The sequence below is a fragment of the Chelonoidis abingdonii genome, chromosome 2, assembly GCF_003597395.2.
Source record: "Chelonoidis abingdonii isolate Lonesome George chromosome 2, CheloAbing_2.0, whole genome shotgun sequence".
Taxonomy (NCBI): domain Eukaryota; kingdom Metazoa; phylum Chordata; order Testudines; family Testudinidae; genus Chelonoidis; species Chelonoidis abingdonii.
Genome location: NC_133770.1, coordinates 92,157,996 through 92,182,659, shown reverse-complemented (window position 1 = coordinate 92,182,659; position 24,664 = coordinate 92,157,996). Strand labels below are relative to the sequence as shown.

The window sequence follows — 24,664 nt, the reverse complement described above, 5'->3', positions numbered from 1 at the left end:
GGACCAGAAGGGAACACCAGATTATCTAGTCTGACCTCCTGTGCACAGCAGTTAGTCAGCTTGTTCCATTCTCTTGCTTATCACACCTAAAAGAATAAACATGAACAACGCAGCCCATTGCTGGGATATTTACATACCCAGAGAATGTTTCCCAGGTTTATCTTCTCGTTTCCCAGCTTCTGTCTCATTTTTGCCTTCTCAAGGCCTTTGTTTCAATCAAAAAGATGGGTGAAAGATCTCTTTCATGGCTTGCTGCACCACCTTAGCTGAGCAGACTGACAGAATGAATGCAGGACACCCATTTCCCTGCTAGAAAATTAAGATCAAGGGAACATTTACATGGAATGAAAACTGATTTTAACTTTCACTTCTTGCATTCATTTGACCAGAAGTATTACATTTCCAAAATCTCATTTCAATTTCTGCTGGTGGGTTTGACCTCATTTAAAACAATCCATGAGGTTTGGGGTTGTAAGGATCAGAATGAAAGGAGTCATGAATCTGGTTAAGTACACCTTGGCTGCAGTTAAACAAACCACATTTTTCTAAAGGGCCTCAGCCTGATGTCTGATTTTTCACTTGTACATGCAATTTTTGTACACTCTCATTCGCAGGTATTACTGATAGAAGGCCACATTTTCAAAATGTGATGTTTATAAGAATGTGGCCACTTGCATGTGTACTTTTTGCATGTTACCAGACAGACATAGGGCAAGAATAACATAGGGAATTTGGGTGAGGGAAGATGACCAACTAATGGCATTTAGTGCTGCTTTAGATGGTTAAAGCACAATGCAAACATCAATTAATCCATTAAACCCCTGCAGCTCTAGCAGCCTTTGGCCCTCTTTGGCAATGGAGAGGTTCAGATTCAGAGCCGTTCGGAAGGGAACAGTGCTATGTGCATACACACACAGTTTGTAACACTGTGACATGCTTTTGTGAGTCCTAAAAGGTTTTAAAGATTTTTTTATGACCAGTTCCCATAGAAAGTAATATTGACGTGACTTCTCATCATGTAATTGAGCCATTGAAAGCAGTGAGAAATTATACACGTAAGCAGGGTCTGAATGAGCTTTCCTCTGACATCTAATGATGAACCAGAGGGAAAGACTTCAGGAGCAGAAAGCAATCACATAGACACCCAAGCTTCCTAGATGTTCAGCAGACAGACTTGCTTTGCCAAAGTGATCAATTTTGGCTGGTTTTGGGGTACAATTCACTTTAGTACTGAATGCAGGGGTTATGAAATGTTATCCTTATTGTACGAGTAAACAGCAGCAGGACTGTACTTAGCACACTCTGGTTGAATGGGTCACCCTGATTTGAACCTCACTTGCTAAGCAGGGGGCAGGGATGCCAACTCCCATTGATAGAGGGGATAAGGACAGGTATTCCTACCTGAGTGTGGGAACTCTGCTTTTAGGGTCTTTGATTCCATTTGACCCACCCTTCTTGAGTGTTTAAAGACTGAGCTGATTAGACTTAATTGAAAGGCTTTGTTTCTGTTCAGTGGTTACCAGGGCTAAAATTAGTGATGAGCTGGTTTAGAGGCTAAGCCTTACGCCTGGTGCGGGGACAGTGTTGCAGGGAAAGACAACACAGAGACTGCACTAGCAGTGAGGTTCCCCCACTACCCAGTGAAATTGCTAAGGGCTGAAATCACTAAGACGTGGGCTAATTTGCGGAACCTGAGAATGCAGCGTCGCAGAAGTGGCAGTGAGTTGCCAGCAATGACAGAGAAAACAGCACACCCCTGGCCAACAACAGAGGCAGTGGCAAACAGTGGCAAAAATAACAGCAGTAGCTGAGGCACTGCTTGTCCCTCTCCCCCACTTTTTCAGGGGTGGGAGGTGAACCTACACAAATGCAGCTCTGAATTCTGAATCCCCAATTTAATGCTGGCAGGAGCCGGTGGATGGAACCCCTGAGCCGCTCAGCCTACTGCTGGTCTGGGGTCCCAGCCCTGCACAGCTTGCTGCCGGTCTGGGGTTTTGGCTGCTGGACCCTTGCCAGCTGGGGTCCCGGCCACAGGCCCTGCTCAGCCTGCTGCCAGCCTAGGTGAACAGAACCTCAGATCAGCAGCAGGTTGAGTGGGCCAGTGGCGTAAGATCAACATTTTAATTTAATTTAAAATGAACTTCTTAAACATTTTGAAAACCTTGTTTATTTTACAATACAACAATAGTTTAGTTATATAATATATAGACTTATAGATAGACCTTCTAAAAACGTTAAAATGTATTATCAGCACGTGAAACCTTAAATTAAAGTGAATAAATGAAGACTCGGCACACCACTTCTGAAAGGTTGCCGACCCCAATCTACTCTATACATTAATATTCAGTAAAAAATACCTGTCAAATAGCCAATTAATAATTTCTAGTCCACTGTACAAGTTTAGCTATGTAATTTTTATGGTATTGTCATTGATTTACCATACAAGGTATACACTGCCTCTAATTAATGAATGCTTGTGAATGTCGCTGGATCAATAGCTTTGGAAACTGAAGTCTCAAGTACAGCAGAAGTAGCTATATTGTAAGATTTCTTGCAACCAGTATTCCTCAGCCCTCTTAATAGGGTGATCAGATGTCCCGATTTTATAGGGACAGTCCTGATTTTTTGGGTCTTCTTCTTATATAGGATCCTATTACCCCCCACCCCCGTCCCAATTTTTCACATTTGCTGTCTGGTCACCCTACCTCTTAAAGAGGTAAGCATGTTGGACAGTAAAAGGACAATTGAATTCAGTCTGCTAGGCTACACAATCCTTGCCCTCTCTGCTGAGATTGTCAAGGACTCAAAGGACAGATTGATGTTAATAGGGTTGGAGCTTTGTACGGGTCGATACCTAGTAGGAACAACTATGAGAACACCTAGTTTTTACACACAGACCATCTGTTTTATGTCACGTTCTTTAGGTATCTAGTTCTATTTGTCTGAACTATATTGATTGTAATTTGTTTGAACTATATTGATCGCACTGTGAGACATTCTGTATGAATTAACTTGTAAATTACTGTTAGCACAAAATATTGTGAAAACATTATTGTGTATGATTATCTCTGAATTCTCCAAGGATTTTTCATCTTAACAGCACCCCCAACAGGCTAGGATTCCATTAAAAGCACTTACCAAAGAAAACATGCAGATTAAAAGATCAGCTACCCAACTAGTTCATATTCCACCAACTTTGGAAAAAGAACTTTGACACTAAAAATTCAATAATTCATACTAGTATAAATTACAAACATTGCACTTCTAGGAAGCTTCTTTTCTGAAAGCAGTGTGCTTTGTAATATTTAAGGTTTCAAAGTTGATGGCTCTTATGAGGTTTGGTATTAGAGCAAACTCACAGGTTACAACAAAGGAGAAAATTACAAATATGGGTACTGAACTTATACTGTACATGTAAAAGACATTTGGATTCAATTTTAGGACCTGTGGACTTGATTGTTCACTTTTATGCTAGTATAACTTCACTTCAGTCACTGATATTCCACCAGAGTAAAGCTGGTGTAATGAAACACAGAATCAGGACACAAATACATATTAAAATCTTTAGGCAAATTTTCACAACCATGGGGAAAAGGGGTGGTGGTCTGCCCGGTCCTGTCCTTTTGTGGGATAGACGTATAGCAGCTCTCTTCTCAAGAGAAGCCTGTCATTAGTTAGTGGGTGTCCCACACTCTCAGCTCCCACCCTATTATGTGATGCTAGCTATAATGGCTAGCTGGCATCCCTTGTGGCCACTGTTAGAGATGTCCAAAAATTTTTTTGTCTTCAGATGGGATCAGTGTAGAAAAATTCTGTATGATAGGGCTAGATAACACAAGATATTTCTTCCAACCCTAACCACAAGTCTATTTACTTTCATCTTTTCCAGTGCTAGCCATGAACTCCATGAGTTACAGATAAGCATTTGGTACTAGCTTAAATGCAGTGCATGCTTTCAAAAATTATTTATAAAAACAAATGAGCTTTGTTATATGCTACCATTTTGAATGATCTGGAATTATTTACAATAGTTTTGGAGATATCACAATAATCTTAAATAAGGGTTTTTTCTCCATCCTTTTCGTCATCTTCCACAATCACTGTCTGCTTTTCTTCTTTAAGCAGGTTAGTACCTTTAAACAAGAAAAAAAAATTAAAACTAAGAAAAAAACTAGTTGGGTTAACATATTCATTGTTTACAAGGGCCTAATTTTCCTATCCTTTCCAATTGTTTGACACTCAGTGGAGTTGCTTCTGATTAAATTTGGATAATCAGGCCCCTAATATTTAGTAAACCTGAAACTCATGTCTGTATTTGTACTTTGTAATTAAAATTATTGGACAGTATCACACACTGCTGATACCGGTTCATATGTTCATATAACTAGCACATTGTGGTTTATTCTCAGAAATCTTCTGGACTGTTTATTAGTTAGATTTTGCAAATGCAGATTCCAGAATGGGCAAATGTTGAAAGACTTAACACCCAGCTCCCATGCTTCCAGTATCGTCCCCACGGAAATGAATCTAATGGCAACATGTTGCAAATGTAAATAAAAATATGAACTTGGATCAGTGCTGAACAGGCTCCCATGCATTACCAAAGACATTGGACCAGTACAGCAATACTGAGCTTTGTGAATTTGAACATGCATCAAAGAAGATCTGTCTGTAAATGAATACAGGATAATTAAGAAAACCATACACCCATTGCCATGGCACTGGAGAACTGTAGAGCATAATATAGAGAGGAAAGATGATCTTATAATTAAAGCACAGGACTGGGATTCAAGAGATTTGGGTTCAACCAGCCACGGAACTCCTACGTGACTTATCATTTAGTGTGTCTGGGTCTCTGCTTGTGAGCTCCCATCTTTTGTCTGTCTAGTGTATTTAGAATGTACAAACCTAGTGCCTAGAACAATGAGGCCCCACTACGGACTGGGGCCTCTATGCACTACAGTGATACAAATAAATAATAAAATATAATTAAAAAATGATGCCCCTAAAATGAAATGTTAAAATCAACCAGTGGGATCCCACAGGCAAAGGTTCTACTCAATCCTTATTTTAGCTGAACTGGTTTGTTTTGCCCATTTCTATTGAAAAAAACAATGAATAGCCTCCACAGTATGTTTTATTTCCACTGTCTTTAGTATGGTGGTTGAAATATTCCATAGGAAACCCGGCCTTGAAGCCAAACAAATCCCTTTAAGTCAGTCGCCTACTGTTTGCTGTTAGTGTGCTCCAACCTGCAAAGTTGTTCGGTCAAACCAACCCATTTTCTTTCTTTCTGTGTTGAAAGCCCTCTCATAATGAAGCAGTTCATGAAGTCTGAAAATAGAGCAAAGGAAGCTATGCTACACAGGAAGGCTTTCTTTAATTCTGGACGTTCTTCAAGAGGTGAGGAATTAAGGACAGAGATGATTGACTTAAATTACTATTTTGAATTCAGATCTGGTTTTGTTTGTATGGGGTTTTTACCAATTAGCTGATTTTATTGGGGGAAGGAAACCATTTCAAAGGGTTGGATGAAACTTCAAAGGTAAATGTGACGTACAATGGTGTGTCCTTCAAACAGCCACTGAGTGACTGATATTGGAAACTGGCAACAGGGAAGCCATTTTAAAGTGATGGAGAGAGAGAGAAATGTTCCACACTCAGGTTTCAACTCAGCCCCTAGCAAATAAATTTCCAAAAATACAGACATTTATTCTTATCTCTTTATTTCTGCATCTTTTCCAAAATGTACCATGCCTACAATGGAAGCTTATAATGTATAGCAAACAGGATTATAGCTCATAGCTCTATACTTTTATCTCCAGTGCTTCTTGGTTCTTATGAGTTACAAAACGATGAGGAAAAAGCAAATAGGCTCCTAGCCAGACTATAGGAGCATCAAAATTACCCTGTGCTTGAAGCAATTCCACCTACCACAGTTAATTTTAGCAGAAATTGTCTTCAAGGACCAGGGAGATAGGCACAGCTGGAGGGCAGCAACAGGACTCAGCAGTCCAGCTATAAGGAGTTGTTGTTGTTCAATAATACTAAATCACACGCTCACCAAAATAAAGTGTAGTGGTGACTGGGAGTGGTCACAAACTATAATCCTGGAGGGATTCCTGAAGCTGGTGCAGTGTGGTATGTAGAGCAAAAGCACAAGATAGCGTGGTCTTGATTGAATGTGAAGAGTGGTGGGATTAGTAACACCTGTGTGTTAATCCTGGCTCTGCTTACTGATTTAGTGTCTGGACAGGTCATTGAGCCTCTCTGCCTCAGCATTCCCATCTGAAAAATGGGCATCATAATTTCAGCATAGCTTCATACAGTTGTTTTAAGGATTAATAGATTAGCCAGCATCTTTGAAGTGTATAGCAGTGTATAAATAAATACAAAGTAGTGGTAGTCATTTACAATAGAACGTAGTGCTGATGAGAAATCTGTAGCCCAACACTAGGCTATCAATGGCTTCAGACTCTAAAGTCCATGCCACAGCGGTACTGAGTACAGTTTAGCAAGGGGAGGCAGAGAATCTGTTGCTAGTCTGGTCCCTGGTGCACCTTAGAGCTTCCTCAGGGTGACTCCAGGTTATATCTGACTGTCTATCAATCATAGGACAATTCCTGTCAAACTCAGGCTGGTGAGGGGATGGTGTACAGCTGCTTTTGCTGGTGCTACAACATGCAGAGACTTCCTCTGTGTAAGGGAAATCCTGAGGGAGACAGTTAAACTGGCTTTACAAAGCAGTGCAGCAAAGGAGAGGATGAGGGCTTGAGAGTGCGGTTTTATAATTATCTCAAATATCCATTTGTCAGGAACAGCTTTGCCATATTCACATGAATATTTACATTCTTGTCAAAACCTGCATTTGCAGAGGGCTCTTCAGAAGCCCTTAAGTTAATTGAATATGCTGCTAAGTGAGGCTAGCAATAAAAAGTGTTTCAAATCTGATGCAGATCATTTATGGTCATGGCGGGGAGCAACATTAGAATTGTGGTTACATTGGCCCAGATCCTTGAAGGTACTGAGATGCCAAACTCCCAGTGATGGAGATCAGGGCCATTTTCCCTCCTTTATTCCATCAGAAGTCCAAGATGTGGGCTTCTTTGATTTATTTTCTGTTTAAATAGCTTTTGCTTTTCTAAAGTGATGCATGTATATAGATGTCACATGCTTGCATTTCAAAAACAACTACTAATGGGGCAAGTTTTATACCTGTTAATTATTTTTTAATGTCACTTACTAATGATGAACTTACATTTATCCAAAGCATACTGGGGAAAAGACAGATTTTAAATGAAAGCATTGCTCCAGGAAGATTTGCATCTTGAATGTCACTGTAATTTATCAAATGCTTTGGGCTACTTATTGCAACATACATGATCCCCTATCGATGAGTAGATTGAATGCACATGTATCGCTAACTACAAGGTTAAGATAAAATGAGGAAGGAATGGCAAATTTACCAGAACTCAGAACTCCTTTGAATATATCTCCTGTTCTGGAGAGCAGGGCCAGCTTTAGGAACTGTGGGGCCCGATTCGAATATCCGGTGGCAGTCTGGGTCTTCAGCGGCACTTCAGCGGCGGGGGGTCCTTCACTCGCTCCGGGCAGGGGCACCTCCAGGCCCTAGCATGCCAAGCATGTGCCTGGGGCGGCAAGCCACGGGGTGCGCTCTGCTGGTCGCTGCGAGGGCGGCAGGCAGGTTGCCTTCGGCAGCATGCCTGGCGAAGGGTCCGCTGGTCCCATGGCTTCGGTGGACCTCCTGCAGACAAGCCGCCGAAGGCAGCCTGCCTGTCGTGCTTGGGGCAGCAAAATACCTAGAGCCGCCCCCTCACCGATGAAATGCCGCCAAAGATCCGGAGCAAGTGAAGGCCCTCCCGCCACCAAAGACCCGGACCACTGCTGGGTGAGTAAAAAATATTAAAAAATTAAAAAGGTGCCTAAGATGCGGGGCCTGATTCTGGGAAATCGGGGGAATCGGCCTAAAGCCTGCTGGAGAGGAAGGATGGTCTTATGCTTCAGGCATGAAACTGGGACTCTGGAGACCTGGGTTGAATTCCCAGCTCTGCCAGTGACTTCCTACGTGACCTCATTTAATCTCTCTCTGACTCAGTTCCTCATCTGTAACATGGAGGTAGTAATATTTCCTTTCCTCCTTTCCCCTTCACGTTTACGTGTCTTGTTCATGTAGCTTGTAAACTCCTTGAGGCAGGGACTCTCTCTTAGGTGTAGGCACAGTACCCAGGACAATGGGTCCTTGTTCTTCATTGGGATGTTTAGATGTATTAGAAGTAATAATTCTGGACATTATTGTGTTTTTGCATAGCTTGCTGGTATTGATAGTTGTGCTTTAGACTGAGCATTGGAAAGAGAACCAGGAGTCCTATTCCCTCTTTGGAGACTCACTGAAGCCTTGGGCAAGACATTTAACCTCTGTGTGTCTCAGTTTCGATTCTGTAAATACTTATATTATCTCATGGGGTGTTCTGAAGATTAGTCCATGTTTGTTAAGTGTTTGGAAGATGTAAAGTAGTATGCACTTGATTCTGCCCCCCTCATTCCAGGAGCAGTCCTATTGAGAAGTGCAACAGAGACAGTCCCTAGAGAATCTCTAGCCACCCCAAAGTGGATAGAACTGATCTCAAGTGATCAAGGACAGCTCATCAAAAATGGAGTGAGGAGCCAAGGGGCATGATTTTCAGCCCTGTCTATTGGAGAAATGTTTGTGAAGACAGCTTTTAAAATATTGGTTAATTAAGCTAAAATAGGTAATGTTGGTTTGTAGTTTTGGTCACGCTTGAAGCATTGGCGTTTAGTAGCAACCAGGGAGGAAAATAAAACCTAAAACTGGAACAACCTACAGTGCAAGTTATTGAGAGAGCACTAACCACGGAGTGGTGCTACCTAGGCCGCACATCCAGCAACAGCAATAATAGAGGATTAGAGACAGAAAGGCCCTTTTATGTTTGTTTGGTGCAAATAACCATGCTGGGGCATCTTGGGTTTGAGCCCATAATTGAGATTTTGTTTTGCACAGCTGTTCCACAAGGCCTCATTTTATTTATTCTCTCCTTGCTGCCTTACTGGGTAACCCTGAAAGTAAATAAGTTGTAAATACTGGACTAGCCCGCAGCCAAAGCAAGTCATTCTCTCACTGCAGGCTATGCACCATGGTAGCCTACATCTAAATATTAGCTTTCTGTACTCCAATATCCAAGCTGGAAAAAAATATGCTTCTTTGAAAGGGGAGACATTCAAACCTAGGCACACAATCCACTCCAGCCATGTCACACACACACACAATATGCCACAGAGATTATTAGATGACAGATGAGCTGTGCAGGAGAATTGTACCCATAGAAAGACAGCTGGCATGGGAATGCTGTATCTAGGGAGAAGCAGTAATGACGGGCTGCTGGGATTGAATTCATAGAGGACTAAGGGTGCCTGCTCATTCACCACTTTATTAGTCCAGTTTCATTAAATGAAAATCAGTTGAGTCATGCTGGCATAAAACTTCAGTAATGCAGTGATAAATCAAGCCTGAGGTGTTTCATTTTCTACCAGCAGCCACATTCCTCAGAAATTGGACACATGCACCGATTTTTGTTACCGACCTGCAAGTCACTGCATTTTTCTTGTTTTACTTTATTCCCTTTTGGTATTTCTTGGCTGGCAAATCCTCTGGGGATTATAACAAAGTGCCTCTACCACTATATAACCTTCATTAATGTCCCCTATCATTTGCAAATTCTATCGGAACGAAAAAAGTAGTCCTCTAGGGGCAGAAATTGTAAACTCTAGAGGCCCTATTTCTCACGGAAATGCTCACTAGAGATTGCTAATGCTAAAGAGGTAAATATTAGACTAAACGAATGTGGATGACAAATGTTGTCAGTCCTAGCTGCATCCTGCTATAGCAGATATTATATTTAACATAATGCTCATACAAAGAAGTACATTGCTGTTTACTAAAAACAAGAACAAAATATTTTCTGTTTCACTTTAACTCCTTCATCTCTGCCATGCTTTGTGGATAATATAACACCACCAAATACCTGCTACTTAAATAACAATTTATGGGGGAGATAGATAATGTTGCCCGCTTCTTATTTACATCACCTGAGAGTGAGAACAGATGTTCACATGGGACTTTTATAGCCTGCATTGCAAAGTATTTACGTGCCAGATATGCTAAACATTCATATGCCCCTTCATACTTCCGCCACCATTCCAGAGGACATGCTTTCATGCTGATGATGCTCATTAAAAGAAATAATGTGTTAATTAAATTTGTGACTGAACTCCTTGGGGGGAGAATTGTATGCTTCTGCTCTGTTTTATCCACATTCTGCCATATATTTTGTGTTATCGCAGTCTTGGATGATGACTGTGATAGACCCAGGCCAGTTGGGAACAGCAGAGTAGTAGAAGGCAGATATACTGGCCACTGGATAAGCAGTTTTCTGTTCCCAGAGTGACCAAAGCAGGGGCTGTGCTAGAGCAATCAGGAACCTGCTAGAACCAATTAAGACAGGCAAGCTAATTAAGACACCTGGAGCCAATTAAGAACACACTAGAATCAATTATGGCAGGCAGACTAATCAAGACACTTGGTTTAAAAAGAACCTCCCATCAGTTAGTGGAGGGCGTGCAAGGAGTGAGAAGGCATGGTGCTGGAGAACTAAGGAGTACAAGCGTGACCAGGCTTCCGGAGGAAGATCCTGCAGTGAGGATAAAGGTGCTGGGGGGAGGCCATGGGGAAGTAGCCCAGGGTGTTGCAGCTGTCACACAGCTGATACAGGAGACATTGAAGTCAGCTGCTATCCACAGGGCCCTGGGCTGGAACCCGGTGTAGAGGGCAGGCCCGGGTTCCCCTTACGCCCCCAACTCCTGATCGGACACAGAGGAGTTGATCTGGTCTGTGAGCAACACCAGAAGGGAAAGTCTAATTTGGAAAGGGATCTGGCCTGTCCCCGACCCACTAGGTGGGACACAGAGACAGCGGAGATTGTTCTCCCTTTCCCCCGATGCTGGCCAGTGATGCGGTTAGCTGAGTGAATGGCAGGTTTGAGTCTCGAGCAGAAGCGGCCAAACTGAGGGCTGCCGTGAACCTCTGAGGAGATCAAATTCGCCAAAAAGCACAGGACCCACCAAGGCAGAGGAGGAACTTTGCCACATGACCGAGCACATGTTCGTTTCAAGAACATTTTCACTGCAGATTTGACAAAACACAAAGAAGGTACTGATGTGAGATTTCTAAAGACAGATACAGCACTCAGCCCAAGATTTAAGAATCTGCAATCACTTCCAAAATCTGAGAGGGACAAAGTGTGGAGCATGCTTTCAGAAGTCTTAAAAGAGCAACACTCAGATGCGGAAACTACAGAACCTGAACCACCAAAAAATGAAATCGATCTTCTGCTGGTGGTATCTGACACATGATGAAAATGAACATGCATCAGTCTGCTCTGCTTTGGATTGTTATCAAGCAGAACCAATCATCAGCATGGATGCATGTCCCCTGGAATGGTGGTTGAAGCATCAAGGGACACATGAATCTTTAGCATATCTGGCACATAAATATCTTGCAATGCCGGTGTCATGCAAATGCTTAGTCTCACTTTCAGGTGACATTGCAAACAAGAAGTGGGCAGCACTATCTCCTGCAAATGTAAACAAACTTGTTCATTTGAGCAATTGGCTGAACATAAAGTAGGACTGAGTGGACATGTAGGCTCTAAAGTTTTACATTGTTTTATTTTTTAATGCAGTTTTTTGTACATAATTCTACATTTATAAGTTCAACTTTCATGATAAAGAGATTCCACTACAGTACTTGTAATAAGGGAACTGAAAAATACTATTTCTTGTTTTTTTTTACAGTGCAAATATTTGTAATCAAAAATACACCTAAAGTACATTTTGTATTCTGTGTTGTAACTGAAATCAATACATTTGAAAATGTAGAAAACATCCAAAAATATTTAAATAAATGGTATTCTATTGTTTAACAGTGCGATTAATTTTTTAATTAATGGAGGATTGAGAAATCTTCGAAGAGAAGAAATTTACAGAAAGAAGTGAACCAGTAGGGGAGAGCTCTGTTTACAAGTAAGGACAATTAACTTTTGGGGGTATAACAAAGGGATGAGGAGATGCACCTTCATTCCTTTAATCTGTGAGGACAATATGCCAGAGGGCTTGATTTGATGAGAAGAAGTCTTAGCTAAACTGGAGAAAACCCTGGGGAAAGAACTTGGGGTAAGCTATCCTTAGGAGATGGAGGAATACTTAGTTAGTTAAGTTTAGTGTCTAGAATGCATGTTATGATTTTGTTTTATCTGTAACCATTTATTTCCCATATTCTCACTCTCTATCACTTGAATCTCTGTTCTTTGATAATAAATTTATTCTTGTTCCCACTAATAACTGCTGTGTGTTAAGTAAAGCAGAGACTCTGAGCAGATGCTTACGAGATGGTGTGTGCTATTCCTTTGGGAACAGCAGATCTAGTTCTGTATGTGTTCAGAGGAATAGGGCATGCTTGCAGTACTCGGGAATTGGTGTGTACCTATCACTGCTTATATAGAAAGTGAGGCCTGCGGAGGCCTGGAAATAAGTGATTGTGCTGCCAGAGACTGGTGGTTTCAGGGAGCTGACCCACAGCAGGTACAAACAAGACTTCCTCATGCAAAGGGCTAGTGGTAGTAAGGTACCTCCCAATCTTGGGTGCCCCTGGGAAGCACCACACATTTAGGTGCCTAACCTGTTTAGACAATTCTGTAAATTCCAGGTGATGCCTATCTGTAACTTTAGGCATTGAGATACCATTGGAAATCTGGCCAAAAAGGGCTTACACTTCTTCAGGTCTATTTTTAGTTGTTTGGGTTTATTTCCCCATCAGTCTGGCAGAAATATTTCTAAGCTGCCTCTTATCGATTTTCCCCCCTCTATAATTTTCTTTTCTTTGCTTTTTTCTCTCTCTCTCTTTGTGCCAACTGTTTCTGAATGTAAGCATGCACTTAAATGCTTTGCTGAATCAGATCCTTAGGCCTTTTCTTTCCCAGTGCTCCTTACTATCTGATAAGTGTCCCTCTCTAGTGGTATCGTACTTTATGAACCATTTAACACTAGATTTGGAGCTGTCCTTCCTTCTCTAGTTATTTGGAAACAGCTGAGACATTGCTTCTTCTGACTGGCAATAGCTCACTCCTCCCTAAACAGTAGTAATATTTGACGCTGATATGGTACTCTACATCTTCAAAGCACTGTGCAAACATTAGCTAATTTAGGCTAACAACACCTTTGTGGTGTAGGGAGAGTAAGGAGCAGTGTCTTTTTTGCAGACAGGAAAACTAAGAAACAAAGTAGTTAAGGGCACAATGTTCAAATTTGGGTGGCTGAGTCCATACGGATGCCCAAGCTAGTTAGCTGCTCCATGGCCTCTCTGGCTGCACCACTGCCACAAAAAGGCCCTGAAGCCATTGTTGTCTGGATGGCTACCACTGCCGGATCACCTCAGTGTATATCATGATCTTCCAGTGAGAGAGTCTCATATGCCCGCTATGCCCCTGCAGCTGGATTAGGGGGCATCGCTGGGGCCTTCTGACAGTCCCTCACTGCTGTTACAGATGCTTAGAACCACTGGGGGCTGGCTATAATTTGAACCCCTTTTCTTCTCTCCCAATACTGCAGCCCAGCAGCAGAGGGGGCACAAGAGCCACCTTGACATCCCCTTCCTGAAATGTGCTTGGCCACAGTGAGGGAGCAAGCACAAAAATTCACCCAGGACTGTGTAGGTGCTCAGCACCACCAATAATCATGCCATGCTTTAATTAGATGCCTAGAGAGATGGATTCAAGTGCCTAATTTTAGGCACCTAAATTTTGGTCTAAGTGACTTTCCCAAAGCCACACAGTAAGTCAATGGCAGAGCCAGGATAACAAGCCAGGTGTTCTTGCCTCTTAGCCCTGTGCTTTATCTATTAAACTATGCTGCCTCCTGACTTCAGCTTTCACCATTCACTACATGGGTGAGAAGTTAGGAGAGGACCGATTGGATACATTTAAACTGATAACAAAATTCTGGTCCCAACAAAAACTGGAGGATTTGATTATTGATAGGTGACCCTCAAGGGGTGTGGATGAGTTCAAATACTCACCTTTGCCATTAGTATGTATGATTTGTATTAGGCTAGCATTAGGGGGCTCCAGCCATGGACCAGGTCCCCATCATGTTTAGAGCTATACAAACCCAGAACCAAGAAACTGCTCCTGCCCTCAAAAGAGCTTACAATCTAAGTGGTCAAATTCAAGTCAAATTAAATAATAATAAATCATTTGTTAATAAAAATATAATAAATTAATTTGAACTCTGAACTCATTCTTAGTTCTCAGCAGGGGTAAGTCAAGAGATCTCCCTTTCCCCATTTCTTTCAGATTGTAAGCTCTTCAGAACAAGGACTGAGTCTTATCTTTGTACAGAACCTAGCAAATTTTGGTCACTACTGCAACACAAATAATAACAATAATTCCAACTGGGAATAAGAAAAATAAGTAGATCAAAGTAGGTGTGATTAGAGAAGTTAAGCAGAGAGGGCAGATAAATGGTGTCCCTTCCAGAGGGTGTTCCTAAACTAATTGCCCTTTCCTTTGAAAGCTGTGCTGATGTTCTTACCTGGTATAAGGGGTGGGATGTGTATTGCAGGTGTATCTTTTCTCCTGGGTTTTTTCTGTTCCTGATCAGTGAGCTGAGAGACTGAATTCCCTTTAGCCTCCTGTGGTTTTTCAGTGATGTCCCACCTTTTAATTAAATGGTCTGAAAAGTTTGAGAGGATGCCTGCAGGGAACGACACACAATAAATATTACTTAAGTCTCATCTACACTGACAAAAATTTCACCCATCTATCTTAATATGCTCAGGGAATGCTTACACTACACTGGCACAACTATGGTGCTGGAGCTGGACCACTGTAGTGCCATAGTGTAGACACTTGCTTCACTGAGGGAAGGGTATTTTCCATCAATATAGTTAATCCATCTCGTCAAGGGGCAGTAGCTAGGTTGATGGAAGAATTCTTCTGTCAGCCTAGCTGTGTGTACATGGGGCTTTAGTCAGCTTAACTATGTGTCTCGGGGGTGTGAATTTTTCATACATTTCAACACCGAGTGCTTTTGAAAATCCTATTCTCCCTCCCTTCCATAGGTAGGCACACACAGATGTAGGAGAATTGAGGACAGTAATATTTTTATTCAACTCCTAGTGAATACAAGTAAACCAGGAAACATCAGAGGTTTGTCCGATTTCAACAGTACTAAGTTGTGTTACCTGGTATAGGTGGTGGGGTATGTAAAGCAGGTGTATCCTTTCTCCTTGGCTTTTTCTGTTCCAGCTCACTGTTCTGGGAAGCCTGGATATTTTTACCCTTTCTTGGTTTCTTTTTTAGGTCACAATTGTTAATGAAATGTTCTGAAAGGACATCTGCGTGGAAAAAATAAAGAATACCTAGCTGATAGAAAATAATGAATCACAGAATTAAAAACAGGGCTCACTTCAATAACAATACTTCCACCCTAGCTGGTTAAAACACAAAGTAAATTCACCTCTTCACTGAAGGCCATGACAAGGGCCTTAATACCGCTTAAAAACAGGGAATAAGTGAGACTTAAGTGCCTTATGCTGGCCTTAGAGAATTAAACCTCACAGTGAAGAAGGGAAGAATTATGCCCATATTATAGATAGGGTGACACAGATGTTAAGGCTAGTATTTTCAACCTTAGATGCCCTATTTAGACACCTAAATAATAGGACTAATTTTAAGAGGTCCTCTCTACCCACAACTCCCATTTACTTTGGTGGAGTTACTCTGGATTTGCACCAGTGTATACTGAAGCAGGACTTGACTCATCAGATAGTCTGGGTACATTCTAGACAATTATCCAAACTTCTGGATGCTTAGTCAAACTGAACAAATTGAGTATTGTGAAGTTGATCCATCTCTAATAATATCACACAATCCAGAGGTTTGGTTTTTTAAATTTGGCTTTGGTTGGATTTGTCAGTGTTGCTTTTCAGTTGGAAACTTTCCTTAACAAAAGATTTTGATTTCACTTCCTAGCTTTAACACCATCATACTTCCACGGACTAGTGAAAGTAAGCATGAATGACTTCACGATTAAGGCACTGCACTGGTACTCAGTAGTTTTGGATTCAATGTGATCTTGAGTAAAATCATTTATTCCTGTGTGCCTCAGTTCCACACCTGTAAAATGGGGATAATAGTGCTTCCTTTCTCACATCTTTTGTCTGTTTTGTCCATTTAGATAGTAAGTTCTTCAGAAGAGAGATATTTTTTATTTTGTTTCTATATAGCCCCTACCATAAAAGAACTCTGACCTGGGCTGGGAACTCAGGTGCTTCCAGGGTGAAATCACACTCAGGACTCAGACATCTTGATTGTGTGTGAGTAAAGCAGGCTTGCAAAATTCTACTTGTTTGGGACAAATAAAATATCATTTTGTATTTCATTATCATCACCAGTGTACAGGTAGTCAAGTAGATTTTTGTGCCTGGGTTAGCAAATCTTCATGACAATTTTGGAAGGTTGGAATAAAGTAATGACATGTGAAGCAAAGGCAAATATGCAAAGTGCAAAAATATGCAAAAGGCACATCTATCAAAGTCTGGAAAGCCTCATATTTAGAAGTGTGTATGAGCAGAGATGCCTCTGGTACTCCAAGTGCAAAAGTTTTGTAAAAAGTCAGCTCCAGAAAGGACACAAATTGACAATAAAGGGGAAAAAATTAAAATTCTGTCCAAAAGGAATATTTGAAATCTTTTACTGAAATTGCACATAGAAAGTGGGTGTAGTGAAGGCTCAGATACATCTTAGCTTCCAGTTTATTAATCGATAAAAGCGCTTCTCTTTCTCTCTCACAAAAAAGAACAATGACTCTTTCTTCTTTCCTCTCTTTAATTAATTTCCTTCTAGAGCTTCAGCTAATATTTATATGCAGGAAAGACACTCTTTGTCTGTCCATCTGGCAACAGATGTGTTACCAGAAGGCATAGTCTATCGGGTTTCACAAGGGCTCAGTTGTACCTCTTGGAAAGAAAAAGCCAATGGACAGTACTTAATGATGTAAAGAAGACACCTCTCTAATTACACGTCACTGACATCACCATAATAACACTTACCTAAACCGTTGCAGTGTGACTCTCGCTTGTCCAATCTGTCTTCTGGGATATCAAGTGGTTGCACATACTCTGTTGACATCATTGAAAAGGTTTTCTCTTGAAACTACAACAACAAAAAGAAGCATACCATAAAACAAATATACACCTCTACCCTGATATAACGTGGCCTGATATAACATTTGGATATAATGCGGTAAAGCAGTGCTCCGGGGGAGCAAGTTCAATATAACGAGGTTTCACCTAGAACATGGTAAGATTTTTTGGCTCCCGAGGACAGCGTTATTTCGGGGTAGAGGTGTATTTATATTCTGTGCCAATCGCTCCTTCCATCCAGCCCTGGGAAGTTTCTGTTTTCAAAGTGATTTTTGCCATACAGCCCCTGCTAGCCTGCCTGTTCTTGGAGTGCTTGTGAGCTGTATGGGTTTACTGCCTTCTGACCCCACCCCCCAACTCCCACTGATGAATACAAAACTGCAGATTCTAAAGCAACATCTGCCAGTCTAAAAAAGAGCAGGCCAGATGGGAGGGTTTTAGCAATTAGTTTTGAAGGAATCTATTTAAAGGGACACAGTCAACTTGAAATCTAATTGAAACTTAAAAGTAGTTCCAGGTTCCATTCCAGTCTCTGAGTCCCACTGATATTTGTTCTTGGTGTTAGTGTTAATGCTAGTTATTCATTTATTTATTTAGAGCAGTGGTTCTCAACTGGCGGTACGTGTACCAGTGTTCCATCTAATCCATGTGTGGAATTAATTTTGTTATGTGCACCAATTCAGAAGTTACGTGTGGTAGGGCTGGCGATGAGGGGTTCAGGGTGCAGGACGGGGCTCAGGGCTGGGGCAGAGGGTTGGCGTGCAGGGGAGTGAGGGTGCTGGGATGGGGCTGGAGAGAGGGCTTTGGGGTGCAGGCTGCCAGGGGCTATGGTAGGGAGAGAGGACTCCCCCCAGTCCTCTCTCCCCGCAACAGCACCTGGGCTAGGGGAGAGGCATCTCTCCCTACTGCAGCAGTCTTGGAGTGGGGACCAGGGGAGAGGCACCTTTCCCCAGCAGCAGTAGCTCTGGGGCTGGGGAAAGGCGTCTTGCCTCACCGCAGCCCCAGGCTGGCGGCGGTGGGGTGGGGGTGAGGCTTCTCTCCTTGCTGCACTGCAGCCCTGGGGCTGGGGGAGTTATCAGAGCCCTGCATGGCCCAAGCTCCCACATTATCACCCCCCACCTCACCCCACGCTCGAGTGCAGTGTGCACGCCTGCACAGCCCTTAGTGGCCTCCTATGCAGCTGTGCAGGCACGTACCTTAGAGGCAACGTAGACGCTTACCGCTGGGGGTACGCAGGGGTGTTCCAGGGGGTGCATCAACTCATCTAGCTATTTGCCTAGTTTTATAATAGGCTACATAAAAAGTACTAGTGAAGTCAGTGTCATAAGTAGATAGGTAAGGTAAGGGTTAATTTTCTTTTACTGTAAAGGGTTTACAAAGGGAACCAAACACCTGACCAGAGGACCAATCAGGAAACCGGATTTTTCAAAAGTAAGGGTGGGAACCTCTGGAGGTTTTTGGCTTTGCTGGCTTGGTCGGTTTTTGTTTTCCTCGCGCTGTGAGTAAACAAGCTTTCTCTAACCCATCTTTTCAAATATCTACAAAATCGGTAAGTACAAAAGGAAACAAAGTAATCGGTGTGAGTGTCTTGATTGTTATTACATGGTTGTGATTTGCTGGACTGGTTTAATTGGGCTATCTAAACCAGACTGTTTATCTATTTTCTTATAAGCCATATTCTGTATTGATTCTTAATACAGTATTATTGTTCTGTATTTTCTTTCTTTTATATAAAGTTTCTTTAAATTTGTGGGAGTTCTTTTCCTAGTGAGGCAGAGGGAAGGAATTTCGGACAGGCTAGAGGGGGAGGGAAAAGCCCAAGCTCTGTGTCTTACTTCCATAGTCCCAGGGCGGAAAAAGCTACGGGAACAAAGGGAGGGTGAATTTCTTGCGTGAGCTAACTAGGTTTGAATGTATAGCCTCGGGGGAAGCTAGATTGCTCTCTGGTTGTATCAAAAAAGAAGCACGCACCAGCTAACCCCAGGAAAGGGGGAAGCTGGGGAGGAGATAGAGAGAGACCGGGCTTCTGGTTTGGAGGCGTAGTTTGGGGAACCCGAGGGGGCCGAAACCCTGGAAAACTTCGGCTGGTGGCAGCGAGATAAAATCCAAGCTGGGTATAAGCTTGGGGGAGGTTTACAGTAAACACTCAGATTTTGAACGCTAAGTCCAGATTTGAGACAGACGTTTACCACAGTCAGTACAAACTAAAATTTCATACAGGCAATTATTTGTTTATACTGCTCTATACGCTGAAATGTAAGCACAATATTTATATTCCAATTTATTTATTTTATAATGATATGGTAAAAATGAGAACACAAGCAATTTGTCAGTAATAGTGTGCTGTGACCCTTTGTATTTTTGTGTCTGATTTTGTAAGCAAGTAGTTTTTAAGTGAGGTGAAACTTGGGGGCACGAAGATAAATCAGACTCCTGAAAGGGGTACAGCAGTCTGGAAAGGTTGAGAGCCACTAATTTAGAGCCCTCGCTCAAGGACCAGAGCACCACTGTGGTAGGCACTGTAAATACATACTAATATTTGGGGGGGGGGGCAGGAGGGTTGGTGGTTTTACAACAACATTTTCCTGTTTTTACAAATGATTTTCTCATTCATGTTGCTGCAACAGATCCACACTGACAGGGAAAATTGACTAACAAATGGCTTGTACAGGGGGAAACAGTGAAACTGACCATAGAGCAGGAAGTGCTGTCAAATGCACAAATTAAGCACACTGGAAAAATAGAGGAAAAACTGTTTGTTTTTGTTTTTGGTTGCTTCTCTAATCCCTTTCAGCTACAGTCATTTTAGATGGTATTTGTAACAACAATAACAATGTAGAAAGGAGTGTTTCCAATCAATGGTGGGCCATTAACTTTTGGTAGGGCAGAACTGGAAAAATGGAAACCATACATAATGATGAGTAAAATCAGCGAGGAGTCCTTGTGGCACCTTAGAGACTAAAAAATTTATTTGGGTATAAGCTTTCGTGGGCTAGAACCCACTTCATCAGATGCATGAAGTGAAAAATACAGGAGCAGGTATAAATACATAAAAGGAGGGGATTGCTTTACCAAGTGTGAAGTCAGTCTAACAAGATAAACTGGATTAATTTGCAAACTGGATACCATCGGATTAGGCCTGAATAAAGACTGGAAGTGGTTGGGTCATTACAAGAATTTAGACTGACGCTTTTGGGCTGGAAGGGTTACCTAGATTCTCATTCCTTGGGTTAGCAAAGGCTGAGACTTGGCGGGTCAGAGGTGGAGCCGTGTGTGTGTGTTAACAAGTGCTCTCTTTTAGCTATTAGTGAGTTCAAGTTTTGGAGCAGGTTGGCTATTTGTTGCTAATTGTGAAAGCACATGGCATAAAATTTTAATGGCCGTCCTTATGGATGGGGAGGATTGGGGAATGGCCGGATAGACTGAAAAAAACAGTGACTCTGGGTAGATTACTAAAAGCCATCCAGTTCCTCTTGGGATTAGCTCACTTGCTGAGTCATGGCCATATGATAGTTAGATTCCTTTGAGCCTTCATATGTTCAGGGGATGGAAAGGCAGATGAAGAATACTTGCAATGTCTCACCCGCTAACCTCCTTTGGTGTCAGTAAACGGTGCTAAACGGTTCAAAGTGAACACAGCAAAAATGAGGCAATCCTTTTGACCAGGAATTTGACTCTCTGGACGACTTTATTAAAACACCTTAACACTTTATTAAAACACAGTTGTTCCAGACACATTCTTTTACCACAAAGAAAACATCTACACTTTCTACAAAAAACCCCCACCTTCCTGGCAGTAACTGATTACTGCTTCTCTTCTCAAGCCCCTTCTCTTCTGAAGCCTCTTTTCAAACAAACACTAGCTGTGGGCCTTCCAAAGGGAGCCCCCTGCCTGTTTGCTCATTCACACAGGGCCGGTGCAACCATTTAGGCGACCTAGGCAGCAGGGCCGGCTTTAGGAAGTGCGGGGCACAATTCGAACAGTTTCAACGAGGCCCCGGCAGGGATGACTAAAAAAAAACCAAACCAAAACAACAACAAAAAACACCTGGAGAAAAACACGTGGGGCTTGTACTCACCGGGCGGTGCTCTGAGTCTTTGGCGGCACTTCGGCGGTGGGTCCTTCACTCGCTCCAGGTCTTTGGAGGCACTGAAGGACTCGCCACCAAAGTGCCGCCGAAGACCCAGAGCAAGCGAAGGACCCGCCACCGAAGTGCCGCTGGAGACCTGAAGCGCTGCCAGGTGAGTAAAAATTAAAAAGGCGCCTCTAGCCAGGGAAGGGATTCTCACTGGGTGCGGGGCCCTCTTAGATGCGGGGCCCAATTCGGGGGAATTGGTGGAATTGGCCTAAAGCCGGCCCTGCTAGGCAGTCGCCTAGGGCACTGGCATTTGGGGGGCACCATTTTCTTCGGCAGCAATCGCAGTGGCTGGATCTTTGGCCGCCCTGGTTGCTGCCGGCATTTAGGCGGAGGGAGCCGGGCAGGGGAGCGCGGGGAGGGCTGCCTGCAGCAAGTAAGGGGGGAGGGCGGCACGCAGGGGAACTCCCCACCCCAGCTCACCCCTGCCCCGCCTTCTCCCCGTGCACGCTGTGGCTGCTTCACTTCTCCCGCCTCCCAGGCTTGTGGCACCAAGCAGCTTAGGTGCCACAAGCCTGGGAGTCGGGAGAAGTGAAACGGCCATGGCATGCTCAGGGAGGAAGTGGGGCAGGGGTGAGCTGCTTCACTTCTCCCGCCTCCCAGGCTTGTGGCACCAATCAGCTTAGGCGCCGCAAGCCTGGGAGGCGGGAGAAGTGAAGCAGCCATGGCGTGTTCGTGCACGGAGCAGGGGTGAGCTGGGGCAAGGGGGGTGCCTCAGGGCGGAGGGGAGGAGCTGCCATGGTGGGGGGGCGCCTCAGGGCGGGGGTACAGGGGGTAGGAGGGTGCAAGGTGGAAGTTTCGCCTAGGGTGCGAAACCTTGCACCAGCCCTGCATTCACAGCAAACAGGAGCTGTGTTTTTTTTTTTTGATAAGCAGCTCTGGGAGCCCCGAGTTCACAACAAAACACACAGAGGCATCACAACCATACAAAGAGAGTTATCTTTCTTTACTTAGGATTATGGGAAGGTTCCGGAGGTCAGTTACAGCGTACTAAGATTATTCCCTGTTTACATTGGCACCCCAGCGCTGCAGCAGCAGCGCTATACTCTTTATTCCTCACGCAGAGGTGGAGTACAACCAGCGCTGTAGCCAGGGAGATACAGTGCTGTATGTGCCTTGCCAGTGTGGACAGGGAGTGAGTTACAGTGCTGTAAAGCCACCACCAGCGCTGTAACTCTCAAATGTAGCCAAGGCCTCAGGAGGGTGGCTAGTCTGTGCAAGCCCTATTCCACCTCCCTGAGAGGTGGTAGCTATGTCAACGGGAGAAGCCTTCCCACTGTCGCTCGAGGGGATGGATTTTTCTGTAGTGTAGACCTGGCCTGTGACTTCAAGAATCACAAGCTGGTGCTTTTTCACACCAAGGGGGAAATAAGCTGTGCCAGCCTTTTTGATAGTGCTTCCCCTCTGTCGACTCTGAAGTGCTGGCATCTGCATGAAGGGGTGACGTAGACAGACTTCCAACCCCTGCCTGCCTGTTGGCAGCTTCTCTCCTCTGCCCCCAATCCTTTGGAGGCTCTTACAATGTGGATAGTACACACGGGAGAGTGGGGAATCACCCTAGTCCCCTCTGTGGGAAAGCAAGAAGCCTCATGATTGAGCCTTTAAAAAGAGTCAGAGGCTCAGTTCATTCCTGTTTTACACCTAGTGCAGCCATTTACATCTGTGCAAAGTGAGTGTAAAATGCTACCATTCCAGTACAATAGTGTTTTATGCCTACTACGCACTCACTTAGCACAGCTGAAAATGACTATTCCAGGAGCAAGACAGTGGAAAATGGTCCATTCTTCTCCGATCAGAAGTCAAGATTTGATTTTGTTACTAGAGAGCGTGCTCTTTCTTCTATACCCTGATCATATTCTCCCATCTGCACAAGGAAGTCCTCTGGTAGGTTTTTGAATTAAGCACATTAAGATTAGAAAATGTATGTCACACACAAGAAGACTGACTATTTTTTTCAAGAGGTCTCAAAGTGAAATTCTTCACTGGCAGTTTGATCACTGTGATTTTATACCACCTCATCAGAGTAATTTGCTGCAACTGGAGCCCTGATAGCATTATACAAAGTTTCTACTCCAGGATTAAAAGTTTCATTTGACACTAGGTTGTTGTTTCCCAAAACTCCCATCAACGTGGCCTGAACTTGTTTTTATAAAGCAGCCTTAAAATGTACCATCTCTACGATACATAATACTGCATGTGTTTTAAATCCAGACTGTGCTTTCTTTGTCCACCCAAACCTCTGACAAATAACTCCGTGTTGCATCTAGCCCACAAAATTGATTTTAAACAGTCTGCCAAGTTCATGGAGAGACTCACGCTGGGATTTGGATCAGGCCCTGTAATAGCAGCAGCTAAACTTGAATAAATGGATCAAAAGCAGAATAAAATGTCTGAGTTTCTGACAAAAAAAGTTGCTGTACTTGGGAGATGATTAAATATGCAAAACTTTGCCTAATTAATTCCTCTAGCAGCAAAACATACCCTACACATGTCATTTCTTTTTAGTTGGATAAAATCCTAATAATCTTTCATATTCTGCCAATTTGCACAATTTGTCCATGAAATAACACTGCAATTAAAATAAATTGACACATTTGTCTTTATAGCACTTCATTCGCCATCCCAGCGTTCCCATTCACAGCTCAGTCCACCTCCAACTTTCACCATATGGCATCATATGTTTACTTCTTCTAAATCTATCCTGTGGAGTACTTGGAGTCCTGAACTTTACTGCAAGCTCAGCATTGGCATAGATAATAGTCTACAGAAGTGCAACCAGAAAATATCAAATGACTGTAACTAACTTGGTCCTGGTGACTGCAAAAAAATTGTTACTCAAGCAAAGGTAAAGTGCATGTGTGCAGACGTACTTACCGACTGGTGAAAGGCTCTGGGATGGGTGCGATACAGGGTCAGCACTCACCGAAACAGGAACCTTCTTCACTGCTGCTGCTGTGTGCTCCTGCTCTCCTCCTTATCTAGGGAGCAGCAATGGCTGTTGCTATGGTAATGCTTTGTTTCAAGAGTACTCTGGGGAGAAAAAAAAAAAAAAAAGAATAACCTTTAGCCTGGGCACTTAACAGACTTTTGCTGATGTGATGGTTGCTGCTTTTTTTTTTTTTCTTCAGTTGGAATGAAGGAAAAAAATAAATTCTACAGAAATAAATAAATAAAAAAAACTTTAAAGGTTAAACAACCTTTTATACCAGAGATCAAAGGACATGATCCAAAC

The 24,664-nt window shown here is 43.0% G+C and overlaps 1 protein-coding gene across 1 annotated transcript; it reads right to left on the bottom strand.

The window, feature by feature from the left end:
• Positions 1-2,233: 2,233 nt before the first annotated feature.
• On the bottom strand, positions 2,234-24,385 carry PPP1R17 (protein phosphatase 1 regulatory subunit 17). Its single transcript, XM_032767203.2, has 5 exons — positions 24,307-24,385; positions 17,204-17,306; positions 15,335-15,487; positions 14,683-14,844; positions 2,234-4,133 (listed from the first exon to the last, which is right to left on the bottom strand). The coding sequence occupies exons 2-5, from the start codon at positions 17,283-17,285 to the stop codon at positions 4,054-4,056; spliced, it is 477 nt and encodes a 158-aa protein (XP_032623094.1). The 5' UTR covers positions 17,286-17,306; positions 24,307-24,385; the 3' UTR covers positions 2,234-4,053.
• Positions 24,386-24,664: the final 279 nt, after the last annotated feature.